The 23582-nt window shown below is 39.5% G+C and overlaps 2 protein-coding genes across 3 annotated transcripts in view; both read right to left on the reverse strand.

Moving 5' to 3' along the window:
- Window positions 1-2959, reverse strand: part of dnah6 (dynein, axonemal, heavy chain 6) — a 52668-nt gene extending 49709 nt beyond the window's left edge. The window contains 4 exon segments of the mRNA XM_026169780.1: window positions 13-195; window positions 345-415; window positions 2123-2199; window positions 2335-2959. Of these exon segments, the coding sequence (XP_026025565.1) occupies window positions 13-195; window positions 345-415; window positions 2123-2189 (321 nt within the window). The 5' untranslated portion in view covers window positions 2190-2199; window positions 2335-2959.
- A 72-nt stretch (window positions 2960-3031) lies between these two features.
- Window positions 3032-23582, reverse strand: part of LOC113023602 (integrin alpha-L-like) — a 29865-nt gene continuing 9314 nt past the window's right edge. The window contains exons 9-32 of one of the 2 annotated variants that reach the window (XM_026169778.1): window positions 23391-23541; window positions 23034-23169; window positions 22866-22939; window positions 22172-22286; window positions 21838-21980; window positions 21188-21334; window positions 20904-21101; window positions 14686-14816; window positions 13781-13935; window positions 13558-13688; window positions 13137-13253; window positions 11869-11939; window positions 11644-11785; window positions 7923-8021; window positions 7688-7767; window positions 7526-7606; window positions 7341-7416; window positions 5842-5949; window positions 5706-5747; window positions 4905-5030; window positions 4694-4807; window positions 4573-4614; window positions 4360-4470; window positions 3032-4242 (exon numbers count right to left, since the gene is read on the reverse strand). In XM_026169778.1, the coding sequence (XP_026025563.1) occupies window positions 4123-4242; window positions 4360-4470; window positions 4573-4614; window positions 4694-4807; window positions 4905-5030; window positions 5706-5747; window positions 5842-5949; window positions 7341-7416; window positions 7526-7606; window positions 7688-7767; window positions 7923-8021; window positions 11644-11785; window positions 11869-11939; window positions 13137-13253; window positions 13558-13688; window positions 13781-13935; window positions 14686-14816; window positions 20904-21101; window positions 21188-21334; window positions 21838-21980; window positions 22172-22286; window positions 22866-22939; window positions 23034-23169; window positions 23391-23541 (2710 nt within the window). In that variant the 3' untranslated portion in view covers window positions 3032-4122. The remainder of the gene's footprint in view (window positions 4243-4359; window positions 4471-4572; window positions 4615-4693; window positions 4808-4904; window positions 5031-5705; window positions 5748-5841; window positions 5950-7340; window positions 7417-7525; window positions 7607-7687; window positions 7768-7922; window positions 8022-11643; window positions 11786-11868; window positions 11940-13136; window positions 13254-13557; window positions 13689-13780; window positions 13936-14685; window positions 14817-20903; window positions 21102-21187; window positions 21335-21837; window positions 21981-22171; window positions 22287-22865; window positions 22940-23033; window positions 23170-23390; window positions 23542-23582) is intronic. The other variant, XM_026169779.1, reaches the window with a different exon arrangement.

A 23582-nucleotide genomic window follows, 5' to 3' on the forward strand; every position in this document is an offset into this window, starting at 1 on the left:
ATCGTCTAATACCTGTTGGTCAGTGGCATCTTTAGAGGATGGCTGAGAAGTTAGGTCGATAACTTCACGGCGCCGTTGCTCCAGACTTTTAGATGACTGTGGCTCTGTGTACCAACCTGGAAAAATCATCTCTTCGCGAGCTTTTAAATGTAGAACACTGGGCTCGTTTCGTTTTACACATCTCTTCAACACACCCTACATTTAAGGAAAGCAAAAGACATGCAAAAGCCCCTATCATTTCATTTATTTTATGGATAAGCAAAAACTCCTATGGATGACACTGGGTATACAGTAAACTGGATCTCATACCATCTACCATTTGAACTTAATAAGCCAAGTCTCACCTGGGGATCTCTGAATGGAGGCTTTGGTGGGTCAGGGGGCTTCTGTAGTTCAGGAAGCTTTTGCAGCAGCTCTGTGACAGTATCAAGTAGAAACCAAACTTATTCCTAACATTTGCAAAAGAGGTTGACTACCCGAGACTTACTGGTTATATGTCACTCACTATAATTTTAAAGACATAAAGGCCTAGATGACCTCTAATTTCCTGTTTCTAAATTCAGATAGAAATCTTAGAAATGGTGTCTAACCAGATTCTTACTCTGGATGGCATTACCTGGGCTCCAGTAACACTGGGAGGAATCTTGAAGTTTTGACCAGGAAATGTCCTTCAATGTGCATATTAAGCAAATATGTAGGACTGCTTTCTTGCATTTACGCAAGATCCCTTTAATTAAAAACATTCTTGCTCAGGGTGATGCTGAAAAATTACTTCATGCATTTATTACTTCTAGGCTGAACTATTGTAATTAATTTGATGCGGAGACTCCCGCAACACTACACAAGCAAAAGTAATGAGAAACAACTTTATTCAGTGACCAACTGATTTTTTAACTACATTTTTCCATCATCTTCCTCTTTTAATGTTCCTGTACTTATATTTACTTTTAAATTTTATCTTTTTTTATTCTTTATATTAACTTATTTGCATCTTTCTGTGTAATTTTGAGTATGTATTACGTTAAGACATGTGGGGATTTTTTCCCTCCCCTTTTAATCTTTAATGGTTTAGTCCAGAATCGAAGGCTGTGACTTGGGCTGTGACTTAACTAAATGACCAATACCACCTCGTTAAATGTCAGTTGGTCAGCTGGTTTATTTGTGAAGGTTTAATTATCCATTTGAAATTGTTTTCTGTTTCCTGGCTTTTACTTAAACACAAACTGTTTTACATTTTACAATGACCCTCATGAAGGCTACAAGCCGAAATGTGTTGGTCACTTAATAAAGTTGTTTCTCATTACTTTTAAGTGTTGCTGGAGTTTCTGCGTCATTAGATCCTTATCTTCTCCATGCAGTAGGTGTAGTTGTGCCAGAAATATTTGTTACTATTGTAATTCATTAACTAAAAGCTTTGAAACCCCTTCAGTTGATCCAAAATGCTATAGTGAGAGTACTGACAGGCACTAGAGAGATTAAGCATATTTCTCCTGCATTAGCTTCTCTTCATTGGCTCCCTGTTAAATTGAGAATTTAATTTAAACTCCTTCTGATCACATACAAGGTCTTGAATAATCACGCCCCATCTTATCTTAAAGACATCATAGGACCATAGGACTTTGCTGTCAGACTGGTTGTTTACTTGTAGGTTTCTAGGATATTTAAAAGTAAAACAGGAGACTAGCCTTTTAGACCTTTAAGGCTTTTAGACCCTTTTATTATGGAACCAGCTCCCAGTTTGGATTCAGGACACAGACACCCTCTTTACTCTTAAGATTAGACTTAAAAACTGTAATTTATTTTTGCAATGCATATGTTTAGCGCTGGATCATGTGACCCTGAAGCCTGCTTAGTTATACTGCAATAGACCAAGGCTGCTGGGGGCTTCCTACAATGCACTTAGTGTTTCTTCTTCATTCACCTTATTTAAATACACCACTCTGCATTTATTCATTGGTTATTCTTGTCTCTCTTCCACAGCCCGTGTTTTGTCCTGTCTCACTCCCCACACTCTCACACTCTTGATGGCTGCCCCTCCCTGAGCCTGGTCATGCCGGAGGCGACGGTTGTTGTGATTTGGCGCTGTATGAACACAAATGAACAGAATAATGGATGTACCCACCTGGGGAGCCACTAGCACTTCTTTGGGCAGGGAGGATCGGCTGCGCGCCCCTCGCAGTTGAGTCCATATTCTCGTCCCTGAGAGAGTAAAAGGACAAGAGGACAGGAAGTGCAAAAAGCAAGTGCACAGTGTGATGCAACTAGCTAAAGTCACGTACTTAAAACGCTGGAAAACGTCGAAGCGAACTGACAGTTGGCCTGTACTGAACCTACCGTTAAGTTAGAAAACGTTTTCAACTTCGTTGATGCCTGATGACAGTGTTGTGATTGCAGTCACCTTGTATTTAAGCAGGCTATCGAATCAAATATTCAGCACCAGAATATCTTATTGTTCTCTCAAAATAATAATTAAACTGCCTTAGTGTTTAGAGCTTTGTCAAACTAGCTACAAAGCGCTGTACCGTCACCGAATGAGGTTTACGGTCTCCTAGCAACAAAATTATTTCCCAGCATGCAACGCAGCCTAACGTCCCTTGTTTGGCATTTTACTACAAACACACCCCTCGAGTGAAAGTGGTCTATATGCAGTTATTGCAAGCATCCGTGTAATTTGTATGAGACTACAGGGTGTCAGCGCTCCACACGTTCATCTTCTTCCACAGCTGAGCAAAACAAAAGAGTTTCATCCCCTTAACAGGCATATAACAGCTAAGAGTTAAATGAAATATACAGTAAAAGGCAGTAAAAACAACGTTTATGTCCCATTATGTCTGGCAAAATTTGGAAAACGGAATTCAACGGAATATAAATATCCTAATTTATTACGCAAAATGTAATTGGAATTGAGGTGTCCTTCTTATCATACTGACATCATGAGACTATTGTACTAGTCCTTTACAGGGATCATCTGCTGGCAGCTTGTCATACTGCATATGTCAGTTAGATATACACTGAGTAAACCACAAATATCTCAGTGTTAAATCTTTTACTTTTTTAAAGCATCTAAAAGTACTAAGGGACATATGGTGGAATTATAATTTTCCATTACCACAAATATAATTATTTTCCCAGACTGTTGTTCATAGATGCAAGCTTTGCATTTCACAATCATCAGTGAATCTTCACAATATCAGTGCAATTCATTCGTTTCTAAACGAACTCAGTTTGTTTCAGTTCTAGGTTCATTCTATACATATTTACTAAGCACAGGACATATTATTCTTATATATGCATTATGTGAAAAAAAAATCATTTAAAAAAATCATAAAATATCATTTTAGAGCTCATATAATCGAAAGCATCTGCCGAACCCTTAAAATAATAGCTGTGCAGTTATTTAAAGTTTGGATCTCGACATAGGAGAAACCAAACAGCCACTCCATCACATTTTACATTACTCAGAAATACTCTCCTTGTTATTCAAACATCCAACTCTTAACTCATAAAACGATATGTTCTACACATCGAAATAAAGACATCATATAATTAATAATTAGGATATCATAAATGCAGCTGACATCACTAATGTGTCCAATGTTTTGGCATTTCCATTGTCTTTAAGGGAACTCAATACAAGGATCTGACACAAATAATATACATTCAAATGATAATGAAATAGCCCTTTAAACTGAACTTTAAGTACAAGATAAGCAGTCACTTACATGGTTTTCTCTGTTCATCAAAAACACTTCATTTTATTAGAAAGAAATATCATTTTCTATTCTCCAAAACAAAAGTTTAAGGTTTTGGAATGGGACTAGGGTTTCAATCATAATCAGTGATGATCTACTTTGGTACACTGGTCCAAGCTTGGTCTCTTGTTTTGTTTTTTTTTAAAGACAAACCCCCCCCCCCGCATGGCATAATCACATGGCTTAGTGTAGGAGCTTGAAGGGGAATTTTATCAACTTTGGAAATGGACAATTTTCATTTTCAAAGTTCAGTGGTTCTTTCAATGGTTTTGGGACTGTTTCTCATTGAGCTGTTGCTAGGTAGATTAGAAATTGTTGAGATTTTAAGGAACCAATTAAATGCATTTTCTAGATGTTCAAATTTACTCCTTCACTGTAGTTGTATATTAGAAATATCTGTACTTTCATTTGTTTCCTCCACATTTTCAGTTGCTTTGATGCGTTCTCGTTGTATGTGATATGTGAGTTTTCTCCTCTTGAAGCAGCCCAACTTGAGAGAGACGAAAGAAAAAAAGAATCATTAGACCAGATAGTAAAACCATTATTTCAATATGCTTAATCAAGTTACACTTAAATTAACATAAAGATAAAAGTCTTTAAGTCTCACCTTAAACAGCACGACTGTGATTACAATCAGGAGCACGAGTCCTAAACTAACTCCAGTTGAAATAATCAGCAGTTTATTTGGAGGGATAATGAAATCAAACTGAACTTCAATCTGTTGCCAGAGAAAACAGAAAAGAAATCTAAGTGCTACCCAACTCTTTTTAATGTTGACCCATCTAGTAGTATTATTTGAATGAGTGAAGACTGCAGGTACCCTTCTCATTGGAAACTGGAACGGCGTAAAATCGTCTTTTTTCTGTGGGTCATAAATATAATAAATTAGGTTTACTGAAAAAGCAATGACAGAAATATGTTGTGGTCAAACTTAGACATACCTTTTGTTTAAGAGATTCCAACACAAACCGATCCTTGTTATAGCCAACATGTATAGAACTTACAAATTTTACATTTCCACTGTCTCCAGTGTATTTTTTGAGAAAAGGAAGATTCTGTAAGTTAAGATCAGATTAACAAGATTTTCTATATTTAATATAAAAATGTATATGTGGAGTATATATTGTGTCTGCATATTTAGTTATTACATACGGCTGGCTTCTGTTCAAGGTCTCGGAAATTTGCTTTTCCCAACAGGGTAAACTCAGCGGCTGAATATTTCTCCAAATTGAAACTTTTGCAGACCATGGTTATGCACTTATTTTCTAGCAAGCAATCCTGTAATGGAACCAGAGGTTTAGTTTTTTAAGAGAGACCTATTAGGCTTTTCCTGACTTTCTGTCATACACTCACTGGCCACATTTTTAGTTACATCTGTTCAACTACTTTTTAACACATATATCTAATCAGCCAATCAAATGGCACGCAATACATTGCATTTAGACATGTAAACTTTGTCAAGATTACCTGATTGCGTTCAATCTAAGCATTAGATTTGGGATTATTTATGTGATTTGTGTGACTTTAAATAAAATATAAGAGGTATAATAAGATGCAAGCCATCAATCCCAACCATCCTACCTGTCACCGGATACCAAGCTAGATTAAGAGGTGGGCACAGGAGGAGACCGATGGTTTATGACAAATTTTGGCTTTGTATTATGTTCCTGGAACCTTCTGATTATGATAAAAGTTAGCTTAAGTAAGAAAATTAGCTAAAATGGCTTATTTAAGAGAGAGCCTCGATTGAAAGGCTACAGCAAGGTCCACTGTAAGAAAATGATGTCATTATTCTGAACTGTGAACAATGCAGAGTGATTCCAGTAGAGTACAAGCATAAAAACACAGAAACAAACACAACAGGTTACGCTTATGATTTGACAATGTTGTGAAAGTTTAAGCATATAGTCAATATACAAGCAATATTTTTTATGTGAAATCCGTTGTACTTACCTCAGACGTCTGGTTAGTAGTGGCTGTGCACTGCGTTTTGTTCTTAAAGAGACAGAGTATGGTAAGCTTTAAGGCTCTATATTTTCATATCCAGCACCAGTATGACTGAGAAATGTTCTGGCAGACACAAAGTTACCTCCTTGACAAAGACTTCATAGCTTTTTATTTCAAAGTTATGCTCCAGTTCAGTTGGGAAGAACATGGTAACATTGACAGGAAAATCCTTAAAACCAAAGTTATCTATCTGTAAATTGGTAGAGAGAGAATGGTCATTTTAAATACATACATTTTTTGTATATTTTAGTTTATGTATGAATATCAAAATATTGATACCACCCTCCCATCTGCCAGCTACAGTCAGTAAGTGTAGCTTAACATTTACTTGAACCTATCGATATTGTTTTGGGACCACTGTCCAAAGTAAATGTTGGTATTTTTATTGATCCAGTGAAATGATCACTCGGTCCAGCGCAGAAGGCCGCACCAACAACAAGCTGAATTACCTTCTTTCTGCTAATATTTTTTTATCTCTTTATAAACTGCTACTGTCAAGAGAACACATGGCAATCCGGTTGTTCAGTCTGACGTCACTAGCCGTGTCTGGACCTAAACTCCGCTGCAGGTCCATATATCAAATGATCACTATGGCATTACTGAGAGTTGAAAAACTGTCTAAAGTCTTTCATCTTTAATAAAATGATCAGCGTTCTGCTCTACCAGGTGTAACAATTGAGTTTAACATCCAGGCATCCATGAAAACGGAATTTATGACATTTAACGGAGTTAGAAGTTAGCAGGGAGTTAGCTCGCTAGCTTCTATCTAAATACAATATAGCATGTCCTGACTGCGGGGTTTTGGAAACAAATTAAAACGTACAGCTCTGATATCACTTCCAGCATAAATGAAGACAGAAAACTAAACAGCAGTGACGTTTGTAGGGTTACTGAAGTTGGGCTAGCTGGTATATAATGATGTGCTACGTGACCGCTAGCGACACAGCTATGTTAGCATAATATAAACAAGCTAACTTTTTTTCCACTCGATAAAAGTTAACGTGAGTGTTCTCAGTGGTCAGGAACAAATGTAATCGCATGGCAGGATGCTGTAAAAGGACCAAGGAGAACAACTGAGATAATCCATCCACAATACGAGGTTAGTCATTCATATACTGCTGCATGGGCTGGGCTGTAGTTACATCCTAAGGTTTTAAAAACTGAGCTTAAATAAATGATTACCGGTAATAAAAGCCGAGGGAGGTCAACAGGGATCACTGACTGTTTTAGGAGCTTTTTGAGATTAAATAGAAGAAAATACATAACATTAAACATGTTAACAACACAAAAGCCATATTAAATGCAGACTACTTTAGGCCCGGAAGTAGGATTCGTCACGTCATCACTGAACAATCGGATTCAACAATGAAAATGTGAAATTCAGTTCAGTTTGGTTTTTTATCAAACTGAACATGCTCCTGGATAGTGGTCAATAATATATATTAAATAATAAATAAAATATATATTTTTATAAAATAGTGAATGCCCTTTTCAAACTTCAAATGAAAGAAAAAGTATTCATTTTGATCATTGATCATCAGTTCTGTTGAATGGTTTTTTGACAGTGTAATTATGTCTTACCCTGTATGTAATACCCATTTCTTTAGGTGCAGGGTCCTCTGTTGTGAAGTTCAGATAGGTAGCGCTGTCTTGCTTCCTGAAAATATGTTCGCAGCATGCAGCTGAACAAGTATGCAACTACAGACTTGCAGAAATAAATAACATAGAAGCATTCCATAATATTTTGTGTGAATAGTGAAACTTACACTGTTAATATCATTTTAATTTCATATTGTACTGGGATATTTTTGGTCAGTGCACTGGTCCTATTAGAGTCTTGATTATTACTGTAGATGAGAAAGCAGTGTCTTTTAATATCAGAAGCAAATTTTTTAAAGATATGGTTTGTATGTTAAGTATTTCCGTACCTATTTGCATCAATTGTCATGGAGATTGTATCATCCCATTCAAAGTCATGCATGACATAGAAAGAAGATTCAAACGTTGCCTTTTTGTGGGAAGAAATTAAAAAGAGGTTAGGCCTGATTCATAGACGAAGAGAAAAATATTTCTCAAAAAGTTTCAGAAAGCTTGTGACAGTTCCCCATTTGTGAAACTTGAGTTCTGTCTGCTGGGAGGATATCTGTGTGTTTTGTGACTCACAGAGGATCTGCTGCGAAACAGAGGAAGGCTCACACCACATATGGTTTTGTCAAGTACTCCTTCTAGATCTGAGCATTTGTGGGGCGTTGATCTTGATGACTGTTTTAAGAAAAAAAAGACTTTTAGAATAGTCTCTGCTGAGACTCTTTAGAATAACAACTTTTTCAGCTACTGTGACAGTTTTTTTGATATTCTGTAAGACTGAGTTTAAAATTTTGAAGATTGTAGACTGTAAGAAAGAGCTCTTTGTACCTACAAACAACTCCAAGTCCCACTAAATAGTTCCTTAAGTCTTCTGTGTTTCATACAAATGTCTCCCTTAAACATAAATTAGAGGTTTTTCTGTTTTTTTATTTGCTATACACCAGCCCCCTGCCAAACACCAGACAGCCAAAATAAGCCACAAACCCATTGGTTTGTACAAAGTGTTGTTGAGGTACAAAGTTAATTGAGTCCCCCGAGCTGTCTGAATTCTAAAATCATCTGAAATGTGTGAATAGTGGGGACAACAATGAGCGAAGTGTTTGCAAAACTCAGCACCCAGACTCAGGTCTGGGTGTTTTCTTAATGGAAATTTGATTAATGTACAAAATAATTCACTTTAAGGTAATTTAGTTCTAGTCTAATTTTCTTTGTTCAAATTGTCTTGTTCATATGGGTGATGTAGCCAACTACTGCCAAGACCAAAGTCAGCCATATTGCTTTAAAGTTGCTGCTGTTTGCTGAATCCTAATATTGACTTAAGCGTTATATCCAGTAATCAGTACTGGTGGATTTAAACTGGTTGTCGATTAAATTTAGTACCGACTTTCCATTCATTAGCATTAGAAAGCATTAAATGGCCTTGCTCTGAAGTACATTAAGGTGGTGGGGAAGGAGCCTGAGTTAGTGCGTGAGGTTAAGAGTTAACTGGAACCACTCTCCTGGTGAGGGGCTGAACTTTGCCTAAGTCTGGAGCTGTCCTTGGTGAGAGGTGGCAGGTTGTGGTGGATATCTTAGTATTCCCTTGGCTTGCTGCCTGTACATTGTGGTTTTTCCCAGTGGACGAGAGGGTTTGTTCTCTGAGCCTTCGGGTAAGGGAACATATCCTGACTGTCGTCTGTGCTTATGCATTGAAAGACTATTGAGAGTACCTGGCCTTCTTGGAGCCCCTGTGCGGGGTGGTGTCTCTGTCATCCTGCTGAGAGACTTCAAAGCTCATGTGGGCAATGACAGTGAGACCTGGAGGGGCATGAATGGGAGGAATGGCCTGCTAGATCTGAACCCGAGTGGTGTTCTATTACTGGACTTCTGTGCAAACTGCATAACAAACACCATGTTTGAACATAAGGGTGTCCATAAGTGCACGTGGCACCAGGACACTTTAGGTCCCAGGTTGATGATCAATTTTGTAATCGTATCATTGGATATGCGGCCATATGTACTGGACACTCGAGTGAAGAGAGGTGCTGAGGTGTCAACTTATCACCACCTGGTGGTGAGTTGGGAAGGTGGCGGTGGATGATGCTGGACAGACCTGGGATGCCTAAACATATAGTGAGGTGCACTGGAAATGCTTGTCAGAGGCCCCGGTCCATAAGATCTTCAACTCCCACCTCCAGCAGAGCATCGACAGCATTCAGAGGGAGACTGGAGACATTGAGTCTGAATGGACCATGTTTAGCACCTCCATTGTTGAAGCTGCTACACTGAGGTACGGCCGCAAGGTGGTTGGTCCCTGTCGTGGTTGTAACTGCCTCTACCCCTGAACAATATGGTGGACACCAGAGGTAAAGGGAACCATCAAGATGAAGGAGTCCTATTGGGATTAGTTAAAAAAAAGTTTAAAAAAAAAAAAAAAAAAAAAAAAAGTTAGCCTATGGGACTTTGGAGGCAGTTGATAGGTATTGATAGGCCAAGCGGAACGTGGCTCAGGTAGTGGCTGAAGCAAAACCTCAGGAGGAGTTTGGAGATGCCACGGAAAAAATACTTTTGGACTGCCTCTAAGAGATTCTGGCAAACCTATAGGCATATCAGGAGGGGAAAGCAGTACTCTACCTGCACTATGTATAGTGTGGGTGGAGCGCTTTCGACTGAGGACACTGTCGGGCGGTGCAAGGAATACTTCGAAGACCTCCTAAATTCCACTCGCACATCTTCTTGTCTATCTCTGGGGGTGAGACCACTAGTTCCTGAAGGCTATGGATGTTGTAGGGCTTGACTGACACACTTCTACAATGTTGCATGGATATTTTGGCGGTACTTCTTGATTGGCAGACTTAGCTGGGGGTTCTCATCCTCAAGAAGAGGGTGTGCTCCAATACAGACTCACACTCCTCAGCCTCCCTGGGAACGTCTATGCCACTTCACCATATTAATATATAGGACCGGACAAATTCAGTTACTGGTAAATAAGGTTAGTTATTTGCATGGAAACAAGGGTTATGATGCTATTCCACCATTGCAGCCCTCAGGGAGCATGTGAAACGTACTGCCTGCTAGGTCGGAAAAATCTGTGAACAAGCAGTCAATTAGGATCCAAACAATGGGAACCCAGATGACCGGGCAGACAGGAAAAAAGGCCTTGGCAGTTTCATGGACAACACTCCCTACAATTAACTGCACGCTTCCAGGAACTGACATATTGAGTATGCAGGGGCAGATGTCATCGACACTGTGCCACTGCCCTTACAATGTGCAGTGAACTCTGACTTGCTTTGGCAGGTGCATTTCCACCATTGTGCTTTATATTAAAATGTGTTTGTTTCTTGCAGCAATCTGTTGATCTGCTAAATAGCAAACATCTACACGACATAACTGACTGCATATTTTTTTCAAAATAATATTATAAATCTGGTTATACGTCTTGCTGTTAGGCTCTTGATAATGGGAAAATGAACTTGGGAGGTTTGAAAATGTCTGTTTAGACACCAAGATTACTAAAAACTAAACAATTGAGAGTTTTTTGGTGGCCGTCTTAAAAAATCCACCATCTTGGATTTTCAAGTGGATAATCAAGTAAACTTTAAATGTGTATTAATCTGAGGAATTGTGCCAGATTTGGTGCTTATATTACTATTTGCACAATTTTTTAAAATTATCTGCTCCACTATTTATTCCTCTCCTTATTTTTCTGTTATTTGTCTTGTTTTTTTCCCACTATTTCTGGATTTTTAATAAATTATATATTTCTTTTTATGAAGCACTTTGTAACTTTTTAACAAAATTTGCTATTATTATTATTATTATTATTAATAATAATGATAATAATAATAATAATAATAATAATAATAATAATAATAATAATAATAATATTACTACTACTGTCATGAACCAGCAATTGAGGGAACAACTAATACTCTTCAAAGGTTTGTATACTTTTGACCATTAAGTTGCTCCAAAATCATAGTAACCTTATTTTCATGAAAAGAATTGTTCACTGAAATATTATGTGACAATATTATTTTTCAACTTGTAGTATTTACACCAAATACATTTAGATGCTTTTCTTAATCCCAGCAGAAACATGGAAGAAGTTAAGAGAGCTCAGTTTCTGAACACACTTTTACATATGCATATAGCACACCCCTCATGCACATACAGCAGTGCTCCCCACAACCTGTAAATTTAGTGATGTGTAAAACCATGGCTTGATTCTTTAAATAGCAGTTGTTATTCAAATCTATTTTGGGATTAAATTAGATCATTTAATCAGATTAGATGAGTTTAAAGTCTGAGTTACCTCTATAAGTGTCATTCTACTGAAGGAGAGGCCTGGAGGATAGTGCATCGCTAGCATGGTGTTGTACGAGTCATCACCGTGATTGGCCAGTTTTATAGACACGTTGAAGTACGCATCTTCTGCCACTAATAATTGTGTAGTCCTGAGAGAAACAAAGAACCTTTTACATTAAACATGTGACTTCAGTCTTATAGTTTCTATGCTATGATTGTCACATATACGTACATAAAACTGAAATCCACATCCAGTTCAGCGATACAAGTGTCATTTTTTCTACACGCTTTTTTAAAGGGAACCTGTGAAAAAATAATACATCTGTTTATCTGATGTCAGAGAATTGGTTTGTATCAAAATATAAAGTTCTAAAAAGTTGGAGTAGAACAATTTCGATGTCTTATTGGATCCAAATGATGTTGATGTGACAAACTAAGTTAACTTTTAATTTGGTAAGTATGTTAAAGTCCCGTCAAATGTAAAGAAATTAATATGCTGCCAAAAGCTTTGTAGTTTACAGGCTCTGTTGCCTGTTATCCTCTTATAAGTTTGCCTATGCTTATTATGGGCATGAATGTAATGGTAATTTGGGGCTTTTAAGAATTTCTTTTCTTTCTTGGTATGTATTATTGTGGAATTAGCCACAGTTCACTGAAATATCTTTAATTAATTAAAAAAAAAATACAAATTGGGTGTACAAGTTTTAATTTATCCAAACAAGGTAAAAACTATACATACCGACCCAAATACATATGTATACCCCACTAATATTTAGTTAGCAAGCTGCAACATAACCAGATGTTTTTGGCAGCCATCAAGAAACTTAGGGCTGAATATTGGATCACTTTTCTTAGCAGAACTTTTAGAGTTCATTTGGTTGCTTTCCTGGCACGCACCTGGCTCCTAAGCTTAGTCCACAAGGTTTCAATAGAGCTGAGGTTTGGGCTTCGGGAAGGCCATTCCAAAAGCTTTATCTATCCCATAAGTTTATTATTTAAGACCTTGTATGTGAGGAGCAGGATTTTAAATTCATTTATATAATTTTAGATCAACTGAAAGTGATTCAGGATGTTTTCAGGACATCCTGATAATAACAAATTACAGTAGTCCAGCCTAGAAGTAATAAATGTATGAAACTAGTTTTTTTAGCATCACTCTGGCGGAGTCTACAGCCTGGTTATGGACATCATCTTTACAAAAGTGAAGGACAAAGGACAAGAATGCGATGGTAAAGTGGAAACTGCATCGAGAACAGAAACAAATGCATGATGTTGCTAACAGAACTTTGGGCCTTTGCAAACACCTGAACAAACCACATGCTAACCCTAAGCAACCCAAGACCCCAGAGTACCGTTAGCCCAGGTAATGCCGCCCCCGGCCCAGTACCCTGACCCTGAAATGCAACTGTCAGTGTTCAGGGTAGAGTAGAAAAGCACTATATAAGTACCGATCCATTTAACATTTAATTTCATTGTATGGTGTTTTGCCACCGTACATACCTCAACAACGGACTGCCGTTTGCTGTCCACATTCAGGGTGGTGGCTGCAGTCTCATTGTCAGCTTGGGAAAAGTTACATTTGATGCTGATAGGTGACAATAATTCACTCACACATTTCTGTAAAGCAAAACCAGAACAAAAGGTTTATCTGTTATATAGAGTTAGAAATTATTTGTTTATCTCTGAAAGTTTGAGTTTAAAAAAAGCTAAAGGACAGGATAACAAAGGATTAGGATCATGGTTAACATTACTGTTATTCTTTTATCTCTTTACCCCTTTGAAAGCCTACTAGGAGTAACTCTTGAAGTAATTAAATGTCATCTTTATGGGGAAAAGTAAAGAAAAGCTAAGTCAAAGATCAGAATGGGAAAGTTTATTATAAACAGATTAAGTATATTTGCAAATATTATTAGCTTCATACATGCATGTAGATGGAGAAGTTAAAACAAGCTGTTTCATCAAGCATCTCATAGGTGGAGGTAAGACTTCTGGCTGTCTTATCAGTTTGACTGAAGAAACCTCGATATTTTTGTCTCATCGGATCCACAGCGACTGTGAATGTGATGTTCAGTCCAGACCTGATGCATTTACAGGATGCAATCAGCAGTTTTTAATTGTTTATCTTTACTGGATGTGGTACCTACCTTGTTTGCTCTTTGTTACTTTTACCATTTCAAAACAGGCTGTTAAGGTAACCATAGGTAAATTTTCATCGGCACCCAGACAATCAAATATCTCAGTGTTTATCTCCTTAGGTTGGAAAGTTAGATGAGCCATCACGTCAAAGATGGGCTTGGCCCTGAAAGACATTTATGAACAGGCGTGTCAAAATAGAACGTACTTCCGCATTTCAGTAGTAAGGTTTTATGTGCCAGGACATAATTTTATGGCACAAAATCACAACAACAGTCACCTCAAGGCACTTTGTATTGTAAGGTAAAGACTGTACAAAATCCACAGCATGCTGGTTCTAGTTCTAACTTATCTAAGGGAAGATTCAGGGTCACCAGATCCAGCCTCAACGTTATAATTTATCAAAATGAAACGTTTTAAGCCTAATCTTAAAAGTAGTGATGGTAGCTATCTCCAGAATCTAATGTGGGAGCTGGTTCCAAAAAAAGACGGGCCTGCAAGCTGAAGGCCATCCAGGTCTTTGCCTTTAAGACATTCCCACAGTGTAACTAATTGGTGAGTGTTATGTGGCTATCCATCTGAGGTTGCATTTAAATAACTCCAACTTTATTTTAATTTTGGAAAAAAACACAAAGTATGAGGGTTGCTATTTTGACATAGTAGAGCAGAAGCAGAGCGCTTTGCAAAGGTGCAGACAGCTGGTCAGAACAAGGCTTCTAAGGACGACATGTAGCAGAAGCACAGGAAGTGATCCAAAGGGCAAAATGAGTTAAACTGAGCGGTGGAGAGTAAATTTAAGTCAGGAAAGATTTTTTGTTTTTTATAATTGCATCTTGTATGTAGTTTGGCATCAAGCCTTTGTAAGGTAGATATGTACAATACTTAGCAACATAAATCGTGCACAGAGTTCTGATACCTAAAGACAACAGCAGCACCCTGTGATCCAATCACAATATCTGGGAGTCCGTTCCCTCCAAGGTCAATAGCTCCATCGATGGCCTGTCCAAAGAATTTTATCCCAGGTGTGACTTCTTTTCCTGTGATTCTCTGGAACAAGAGATTTGACAGCTAAAACAATGCTCATCTTGCATGGTGGAGACAAAAGTTGTATTTATACATTTTCCTCTTCACTCTCTCATCGAAGCCTTTTCTGTTTACAGATAGATGGCTGTTTTGTTTGGACAACTGTGCTCCTAGCTGTCTGCAAGGTTTTACCTCAGCTAACTGGAGTCACTGACCTGGAAATGGACAAATAATTTTGCTTGCTGTGAGGAGGGAAATACGATGCTGTGGCAAAGTGTAAATAGAAAATATTGTTATGTGGACAATAGCTAAGGCTAAGTGGACAGAGGAGGATAATGAGACATGAAAATCAAGTCAATGAGATAGAAGGATGGAAATAAACTAAACACAAGGCAAAGGAAACAAATAACTCAGTGGGACGCTATTTATAAACAGCACAGACTTCTACTCTCCACCAGATCGTCTGCTACCCCTTGGTGATAAATTGGCCTCAATGTTTAAGCTTTACCTTGTTACTCCTAGTGTTAACATCAGTCTACCTGCACCTCCAGTTTCCTCTTCCTTGGGTCAGCATTGAAACTTACCTGTTGCTCTACTGGTTCTCTCTGCTGCTAGTCTACTCCTCGATCACTGCTCTGGAAAAAGCAAAAGCTCAAACATCTCACCTGCCTGCCCTCCTTCTCACCATTTACCTCCAGGTCAGTGCAAAGGAGAGAAAAGGTCAGACATCTTGGTTTGCTCAGTTCACCTTAAGCCTGGACACTCACCCAGTTCACTCCCCCTCAGAGCGCACTACTCCCCACTAGGGATGGGTACCGGTAAACGGTAGTAACCAGACCGAAAAGCAGCGCACATTTCGGTGCTTTATTTCGGTGCTTTATTTCGGTGCTATTTTTCCTGAGATGTCGTACACTTTGGATTCTAGCCAATCATTTTACCTTTCCAAGGATAGTAGGCGGGCCCAGGTACGTACGTTCTTTTAGAGCAGAGCTACAGATTAAAAATGCTCAAGGCGAAGCGGTCAAAAGTCTGGCTGTACTTCACAGCAAAAGATGCAAACTCAGCAGCCTGCAACAAGTGCTTTAAGCTGATACTGTGATACTGTCAAAGGAGGTAACACCTCGAATCCGATGAAACACCTGGCGACGCATAGCGTTTTTTTAAAAGCCAAGAAATGCACCGTATTTGATAGCTTGCTGCAAGAGCTCACACCGAGCACATCTACTGCGGGTGTGGTGCCTGTTATCAGACCCGGAGTTAGCAACATCCCCAAGAACCCGAAGAGGAGAGTCCTGGCCCCTAGCCCTGCCAGTGTAGCAGAAATGATGACGGATGATGACGGCAGCAGTAGCCGTTCTTCTCTGCGTGAGGAGCTTAATGTTGTTCGTGTGTAATTTACGTTGAGTAGGCTAACCACGTTATTAAATTAATGCATGTAAGGTGAACTAGCAAACACCATCGTAGTTACATGCGGCTGTCTTCTTTTTTGATGGCAGATACTCCCTTCACCCTGGCCAAAAAGGCTAAAATGACCAAAGAAAAAGTGGAAAAAAGTTAAACATGAGAGGTTTTTGGACAAAGTTGGTGTTTTTCCATTGTTTAAGCACTGCTTCCAGCCAAGAGTGATACCATATATGCCCCATAGCTGCAAAAAAGGCTAACATTGTTATCTTTTTACAAAAAAACAGCTAAACATGAGAGGTTTTTGGACAAAGTTGGTGTTTTTCCATTGTTTAAGCACTGCTTCCAGCCAAGAGTGATGCCATATATGCCCCATAGCTGCAAAAAAGGCTAACATTGTTATCTTTTTACAAAAAAACAGCTAAACATGAGAGGTTTTTGGACAAAGTTTGTGTTTTCCATTCTTTAAGCACCGGTTAAGCACCAGCACTGTTTCAAAAGTACCGGTTTGGCACCAGTATCGGATAAAACCTAAACGATACCCATCCCTACTCCCCACTTTCCAAGTAAGCAGACTCTGAGTCTGTTTTTGGGTCCACTGCACGTAGTAGCCTTTCAGCTATCTGACATGAATAAAGACACCTGAGAATGAGGGAGAAAATACTAAGGGAACAAATATAATATGTTCTATGCAGAAACGTAGATAACAGTAGTATATAACTGACAGCTTTGCTCGTTGACGTAACCCCCTGTCTCCTCCTAGTGGGTGTGTTTTAATTAGGTTTTAATGTTTTATCTGTTTGATTAGGAGTGTATTTCAGTTTTCAGTGTGAATTTATACAAACAGGAATTGTTTTTTTATAGATGGAGGATCCAATTTTTTTTTGCGGCTCCAATGCACGTCCAGGCATCAATTGGTCTTTCCGCCGACTGGCTGGACCTTCAACATCCACATTGGGATTTGCCGCACAACCTTGCACAGACCGGGGGGCAGGGCAAAACTTGAAAGCCCTAATTTGGGTCTTCAGGGCTCCCAGAAAATTAACAATTGAAGAAAGTGATCCAGCACAAAACTCACATCACTCAGTATAGTTTGAAGTGTCCACACCCATGCTCAGTTTCACAAATAGACAAAAAACTAGCCACACTCGTCGTAGTCACAGGAGTGAAAATTGAAAATGTCCCAGAAATTGAAATTGTGGTAAATTAATCACACTATAGCCAGATCTACGCCATTTTGGAAAGGTCCAGAGCCTTTATACATAGCATATGACAAACAGACTCAGTGGGAGATAAATAACATGTAGCCTAAAATTCAACATCTACGATTTTAAAGAGACACACAGGCCTTCCCTCCCCATCTCCAGCTGCCTCCCTCTTCCCGGTCCACCACAACCACCCACACATGCAGGGCCTTGGAGTAGGGGTATGTCACCAGGGTGCAGAGGAGGCTACCCCCCCCCCCGGTCCCCTTCTGGCTGCCTCTGCCTCAATTTTATCCCACAACTTAGACATTCACATTACTCACACTCTCATTACACATACATATAGGATCTTGGGGGTGGGCACGATACACAGAATCCAAGTTACCATCAGGGTGTACACCCCACCCCTGGCGTCGTTGCCCACCTCTCAATTTTAAATACACGTAGACATTGAGGGCTATCAGGGGGGGCTATGCGCTTACCTGCTGCTCTCTGGCAGGCAGCTCCATGCCCTCCTGGGTTTTAAATGCACCTTAGAACACACATGCATCAACACTACAATGAGCGGGCGGAGGGAAGTTTGGAGTCTTCACAAACCCCCGTTCTCTGCTGCCTGCTGGAGCGGGGGGGCCAGGAGGAGGAGTTGGCCGTCCGATTGGGGTCTGGAATGTGGGGCCTCCCTGCTGCTGCGGAGTCGGGGTGGTCTGCCTCTCCCCACCGCAGGGAAAAGGGTAACACCACCTGGGTCTGGGTGCAGTTTCCCCCTCCAGGGGCAAGGGTACCTAGACCTGGGGCTTAGAGTACGCTTGGGGAGTGTGATCGTGTGTACAGCGTCTCTTTATGTCTGTCTCCACGTTGGGTGAGTGTTGAGTAATTGCATATGAGAGCATGAGGGTGGGAATGGATGTTTGTCTATATGTCAGGTCGGGTATCAGACGCCACCTCTCTGGGGACATCTCAGGCCCTCCAAGGTATGGAGGCCTATCTCCCCCACCACTCCCCCTGCCAGTGGCAGACTCCCTCAGACATCGGTGCGTTGGTGGTTCTTTGTGTCCGGGGATGGGCGTCCAGGTACACACCGGCTCACTCCTTGGCGGCCGCTTATCGGGGCCTGGCGCCTGTGGCTCGCTCGGGCCACTTCGGGGGTGGGGTGCCCTCGGCCTCTCAGCCTGGGGCTCGGTCACTCTGGCACGGCTGGCTGCCGGCGGAGCTCCCGGGTGCGTCACTGCAACCCCCCCTGTCTTCTGCTCCGCGGCTGCTGTGTGACCCCTCATCTGGGGCTCTCCTCAGCTCTTTCTGGGATAGTGGCGCGGCTGCCCCTCTTTTGTTCTTCCTTGGTCTCCTTTGCTCTTGGGGCCTCTGGATGTCTGGAGTCTTGATCTCCTCCATACCTGCTTCATGCCCTGGAGGATAGGGCTGTGGCTCCCCCACACCCTCTAGCAGATCATTACATGAGGGAACCTTTTAAATACAAGCGCGCTCATGCTCACAGGTGTACACACGGGTGATCACACCCACAAACTACACCCTTTTTGGCTGCTACCTCAAAGCACACTGTGTGCTGTCGATCTTACGTGCTGCACAATAATGTTTAATATTTAGTATTTACTGTTATATTCCCATAGATCATCGTGATGATGTTGTTTATTATATTGTTTTTTTTTCTGCTTGTTTTCTCTTTTTTCTTTCTCAACAGGTGATCCAGGTGATTGATATATGTATTTTTTGTCTGTTTATTTTGTTGGTTTTTGTTTTTTGCCCTTTATCACCGTTACTCTTCCCCGCTGTTTTTCTTTCCCTCTTTCTTTCTCCCCTTTCTTTTCCCCAGTCAAGTCTGTCCCGTATTTAGCAAGTGAAAATAAAATAAACAATAAAAGGTGAATCAAATAGACCATTACAGCAAGTCTGGGATGGTCCATTTGGTAAAGTAAATCCGTTGGGCATCTTTCTTCGCCTTTAAACAATAATTCTGATGGCAAAAGAGCCAAACGGGACAGGCAAAAAAAAGAGACGCATAGTCTTTGAACTCTAGACAGTTCTGGAGGGTAGTTCACGCAAGTTGTCCTGCGTTTTCCCAGATACCTGTGAAAAAGCTGATTTAAGAAAAAAAAAAAGATTAACACTGTGTTTTATCAAGTTAAAAACAAATCTGATACGCAAACGCAAGGAAGGCCTTTCTTTAAGGCTTCTCCACAGTGTAAGGATAAAGCAACATTAAATAATTTGATCCTGCATGTTTAAAAAAATAATTCCTTTTTTTATAAAATTCACACTGAAAACCGAAATACTTAGTGTACTACGTATAATTACACTGAATTAAATAATATATGGCCTGTTAATAACACGTCTACGCTTGAAGATGGCACCGAACTCAATACATGGTATTTGTCTTACATTTAGAAATGTAGATCCCTAAAATACTTCATTTACATGGATGAGCAAACGTGTCAGCTGGGTGGGGGTAACTGAGGATACACACCAGGACGCCCTCACATGTCCGTAGGTGTCCAAATTCTCGGGAAACAAATGCTGGCCATCAGACATCAAATGTTTTTGATGAAAGGACATTTCAAAGGTTTGGACTGCGTTTTCTCAGACAGACTACACATGATTTAAACAATACGTCCTCCAACAGGAAAGAGCTATAAAAGGAAAGCAAAACAGGAGGTTGAGCAAGATCGTGTGTTGGTCTAACTGACAATTCGACTTGCAGAGGGTAAGATAACGGGGGTCAAACAAATCCAATAAGGTTGCTTCTAACATCCAAAAAACCAAATAGGTCTTCCACTCCACAATTAGAAATAGTAATACTCTTATAAGGCTTTATTTTCCAAGTTAAAAAACAAATCCAGAAAATGTAGCTTTCAGATTGCTGATTAAAAACAAACAAGTCTTGTTGTAGGGCTTTTCCATAGTGTTAGGATAAAACAACATTAAAAAATTGGATCCTCCATCTATAAAAAAGTAATTCCTGTTTGTATAAATTCACACTGAAAACCGAAATACATCATCAACAGAGAAAACATTAAAACCTAATTAAAACACACCCACTAGGAGGAAACAGGTGCGGGGTTTACGTCAACGAGCAAGCCTGTCAGTTCTGGATAGGGTAGTGCACGCACATGTTCACATGCATGAATGTGAATGTGTGCGTGCACGTACGTGAACGAGCAAACCTATCAGTTATATACTACTGATAAGCAACTGAGAAACCAATATAGAACAATAAAGTCCAATATTTAAACCCCAGGTCCAAGACCAAGAATTTTTATAAAAATAAGGTGTTTTCATATCTGAAGTCATTGGAATTGTTGGCCCAGTGTCCTGCAGAATGAAGTTTTTAACTTCAAGGGGCTCCTGAGGAATGTAATAACCAGATGAAGATGACACAGTAGCTTTAAATATCTTTTATGTTTATATAGTTTGATAAGCAGGGATTCATAAGAAGGGAAACTGAAATTGCTGATTATTTATGGTCACCTTTTTGCCTCTGTCCGTCTCTCACCTGGCTGAAAGTGCTGCATATTCCTCTCTGCTTGTTGCCATGGTAGATATACACAGCACCTCTGTTATCATCCTCAAGCGGAGCTCCGACAGCAACGTCTCGGAGTTCATCTCCATTCAGGTCTGCGAGGCTGGATATGGTGGTGCCAAATCTACCCATGGATGGTCCCATCACAATCAGTTCACTTTTCAGTTGCAGCTATGAGAAAAGAGGAGATTAGTTCATTGAGTTTGATCATGAAAGCATTGAATGTCACACTGTAATATCACAAAGTGGTGGCTCACCTCATCAGTCAGAGTGTAGATGTAGATCTGACCTTCTTTCTTCTCCTGAAGCTGGTAAAACGTTGGCGCTCCCACCAGCAGGAAATCAGTGTCACTGTCTGAGTTAATATCCACCGAACACAGCTCGGCGCCGAAGTAGGAACCGATCTGACAAGTTAGTTATATCATTAGTTCAGTGTTGTTTTAATTATAGATTTATATCATTTAGGGATATCACTAAAGCACCTTGGTGACTTCTGTCTTCTCTCTCCTTTAGCTTGTGTTTTGTCATGTTTGACATTTGTGGTTTATCTCCATGCTCTTATTTTCTGTCTTATTTTATCTCAACCAGTCTGCTAGAGGTCTGTTCCTGTTACTAGAGTTCAATCAAGTGTTTGATCATGCTGATCGTCTGCTTGTTGTGGTTCTCTAATATTTCACTGTCTTTACTTTATAATATAGAGCACCTTTCTATAATTGTTAATGTGAATTGCTGATCTACACATAGAAGTGATTTAAAATAGAAATAACAGTAGATTTGATCAAGAAAATTTGCATTTATTTCAAGGCAACACTACAATCAGGTATCAACAATGACATGGTGACACACAATGACTTCCAAAAACAAACTGAGCCATATGAAGAGTAAAATTACCATATAAGTAACCGACCTGGTCTCCAGTTATTCTTTGTGCTGTGGTCCAGTTGTTGCTGTTTTGTTTGAAAAGTACAACCTGTCCTGTGTGCTGAAACCGGGGTGCACCCGTGAAATACAAAGAAACCCCACCTCTCTCTCCAACAGAGACAGAATATCCTGCAAGAGGCAAATATAACACACAACATGTTTTTATTTGAAAAACTAATGTGTGTATTTGTTGTACTTGGAAGATATTAAAACTGATTTAGACTGGAACCTTCCAAAGTTCATTTGTTCAAGTGTTGAGCCAAATAACGAAATCTTATTTTTAAAAAAGAAACATCAGATAATGTGTAAATAAAGTTTACCCATGTAGGAGTCCATCTCCATTTCTTGATCCTCAATTGTTTCTGTTTTATCTCGACGTTCTTGGAGAGAACCACGCCAGCTGTTTGTTCCCACTGAACCCAGAATCAGTGTATCCTATAAACAGGAATGTGCAGGTGTAATGAAACAGGAATCCCAGGTATGGTTAGAAAAGGAAGCGGAAGATCAACTGTGTCATCTGACCTGCTGCAGCTGGACTCATTTTCCAGTTAGTCAGCAGCAGAAAAGTTTTAAGGATGCTGAAGTGCTAAATTTAGCATGGATAAAGTCCTTCACTCAAACTCCGTATATTGATATGAAGAAATATAATGCAATTTGGCCCTTCACTGTACATTTATGTCTGCACTTGTGTCTGGCCAGAAAGAGAGTACCAATTCGCTTATTTGGTAGGTCAATGAAAGGCTTAAGTTAGTTAAGTGTGAGAAAAAATGTGCATTCATGTTTGCAGTTTTGTCTTGTTATACAATATTTGAAATTTAAAAAACAAACAAACAAAACACTACATTTTGGGAAATATTTGTGGGTGTTTTCTTGTTTGTACTACTGAACACTAAAAGTGGCCCTCACATGAGATGACAGTGCAGGCAGTGACCCACAGCTCATTTAAGTTTGAGACCCCTGCTTTAGTCTGATTTCCAGATGATTCTTTAGGGTGCTCAGATAGATTTTGCTCACCTTGTTGAAAATAGCGCTGAATCCACTCTGAGACATTTCATCAGTCAGGTTTCTTGCTTGAGCCCCTTTGGAACCTAAATATGGACCATCAGGGAGTACACGTTACAGCTGCACATGTGGAAGATGACATGAATTCTTGATTCTTGATTGAAAGAAATTAGACCCCACCTTCCATAACAAAGACATCTTTCTGAAAATTCTCCAGTACTCCTGTGAGTCCATCATAATTCTCAATTTTGAAGGCATTTTTGTCTTTTGGTTCTGAAGCGATGGCCCTAAATTTATCCAGCTTTGCATCCTTGATCTGAAACCAGAACACAGCTTTAAAACATGAAGGAGTTCCAAGTCTGACATCAGCATAAGAAAAAAACACAACATTAGAATAAAAATTGGAATTTACTTGTTCTGACCCACAACAATAAACTCATATTCATCACATATATTAAAAAGAGCATTGATTGTTATACAGAAGTGAACAGAAGAAACCAAACGTGACAAAAAAGGAGACATGATATATGGCATTACCCCAATAACAAGACGAATTATATTTTTCTCATCATATTTTTTAATTATCCCTTTTCTGTCTGTATCAGAGGGATCTAAGTCTGTGATTAGAATCAGAGCTTTAGTTGCATCAGGAGAGGCGCCTGCAGCTTTGTTGTCAAAGATTTCATCACTGAAACAAAAGTAAAAACAGCTTTTGTAACACAATAAACC

Source organism: Astatotilapia calliptera, chromosome 6 (assembly GCF_900246225.1).
Source record: "Astatotilapia calliptera chromosome 6, fAstCal1.2, whole genome shotgun sequence".
Taxonomy (NCBI): domain Eukaryota; kingdom Metazoa; phylum Chordata; class Actinopteri; order Cichliformes; family Cichlidae; genus Astatotilapia; species Astatotilapia calliptera.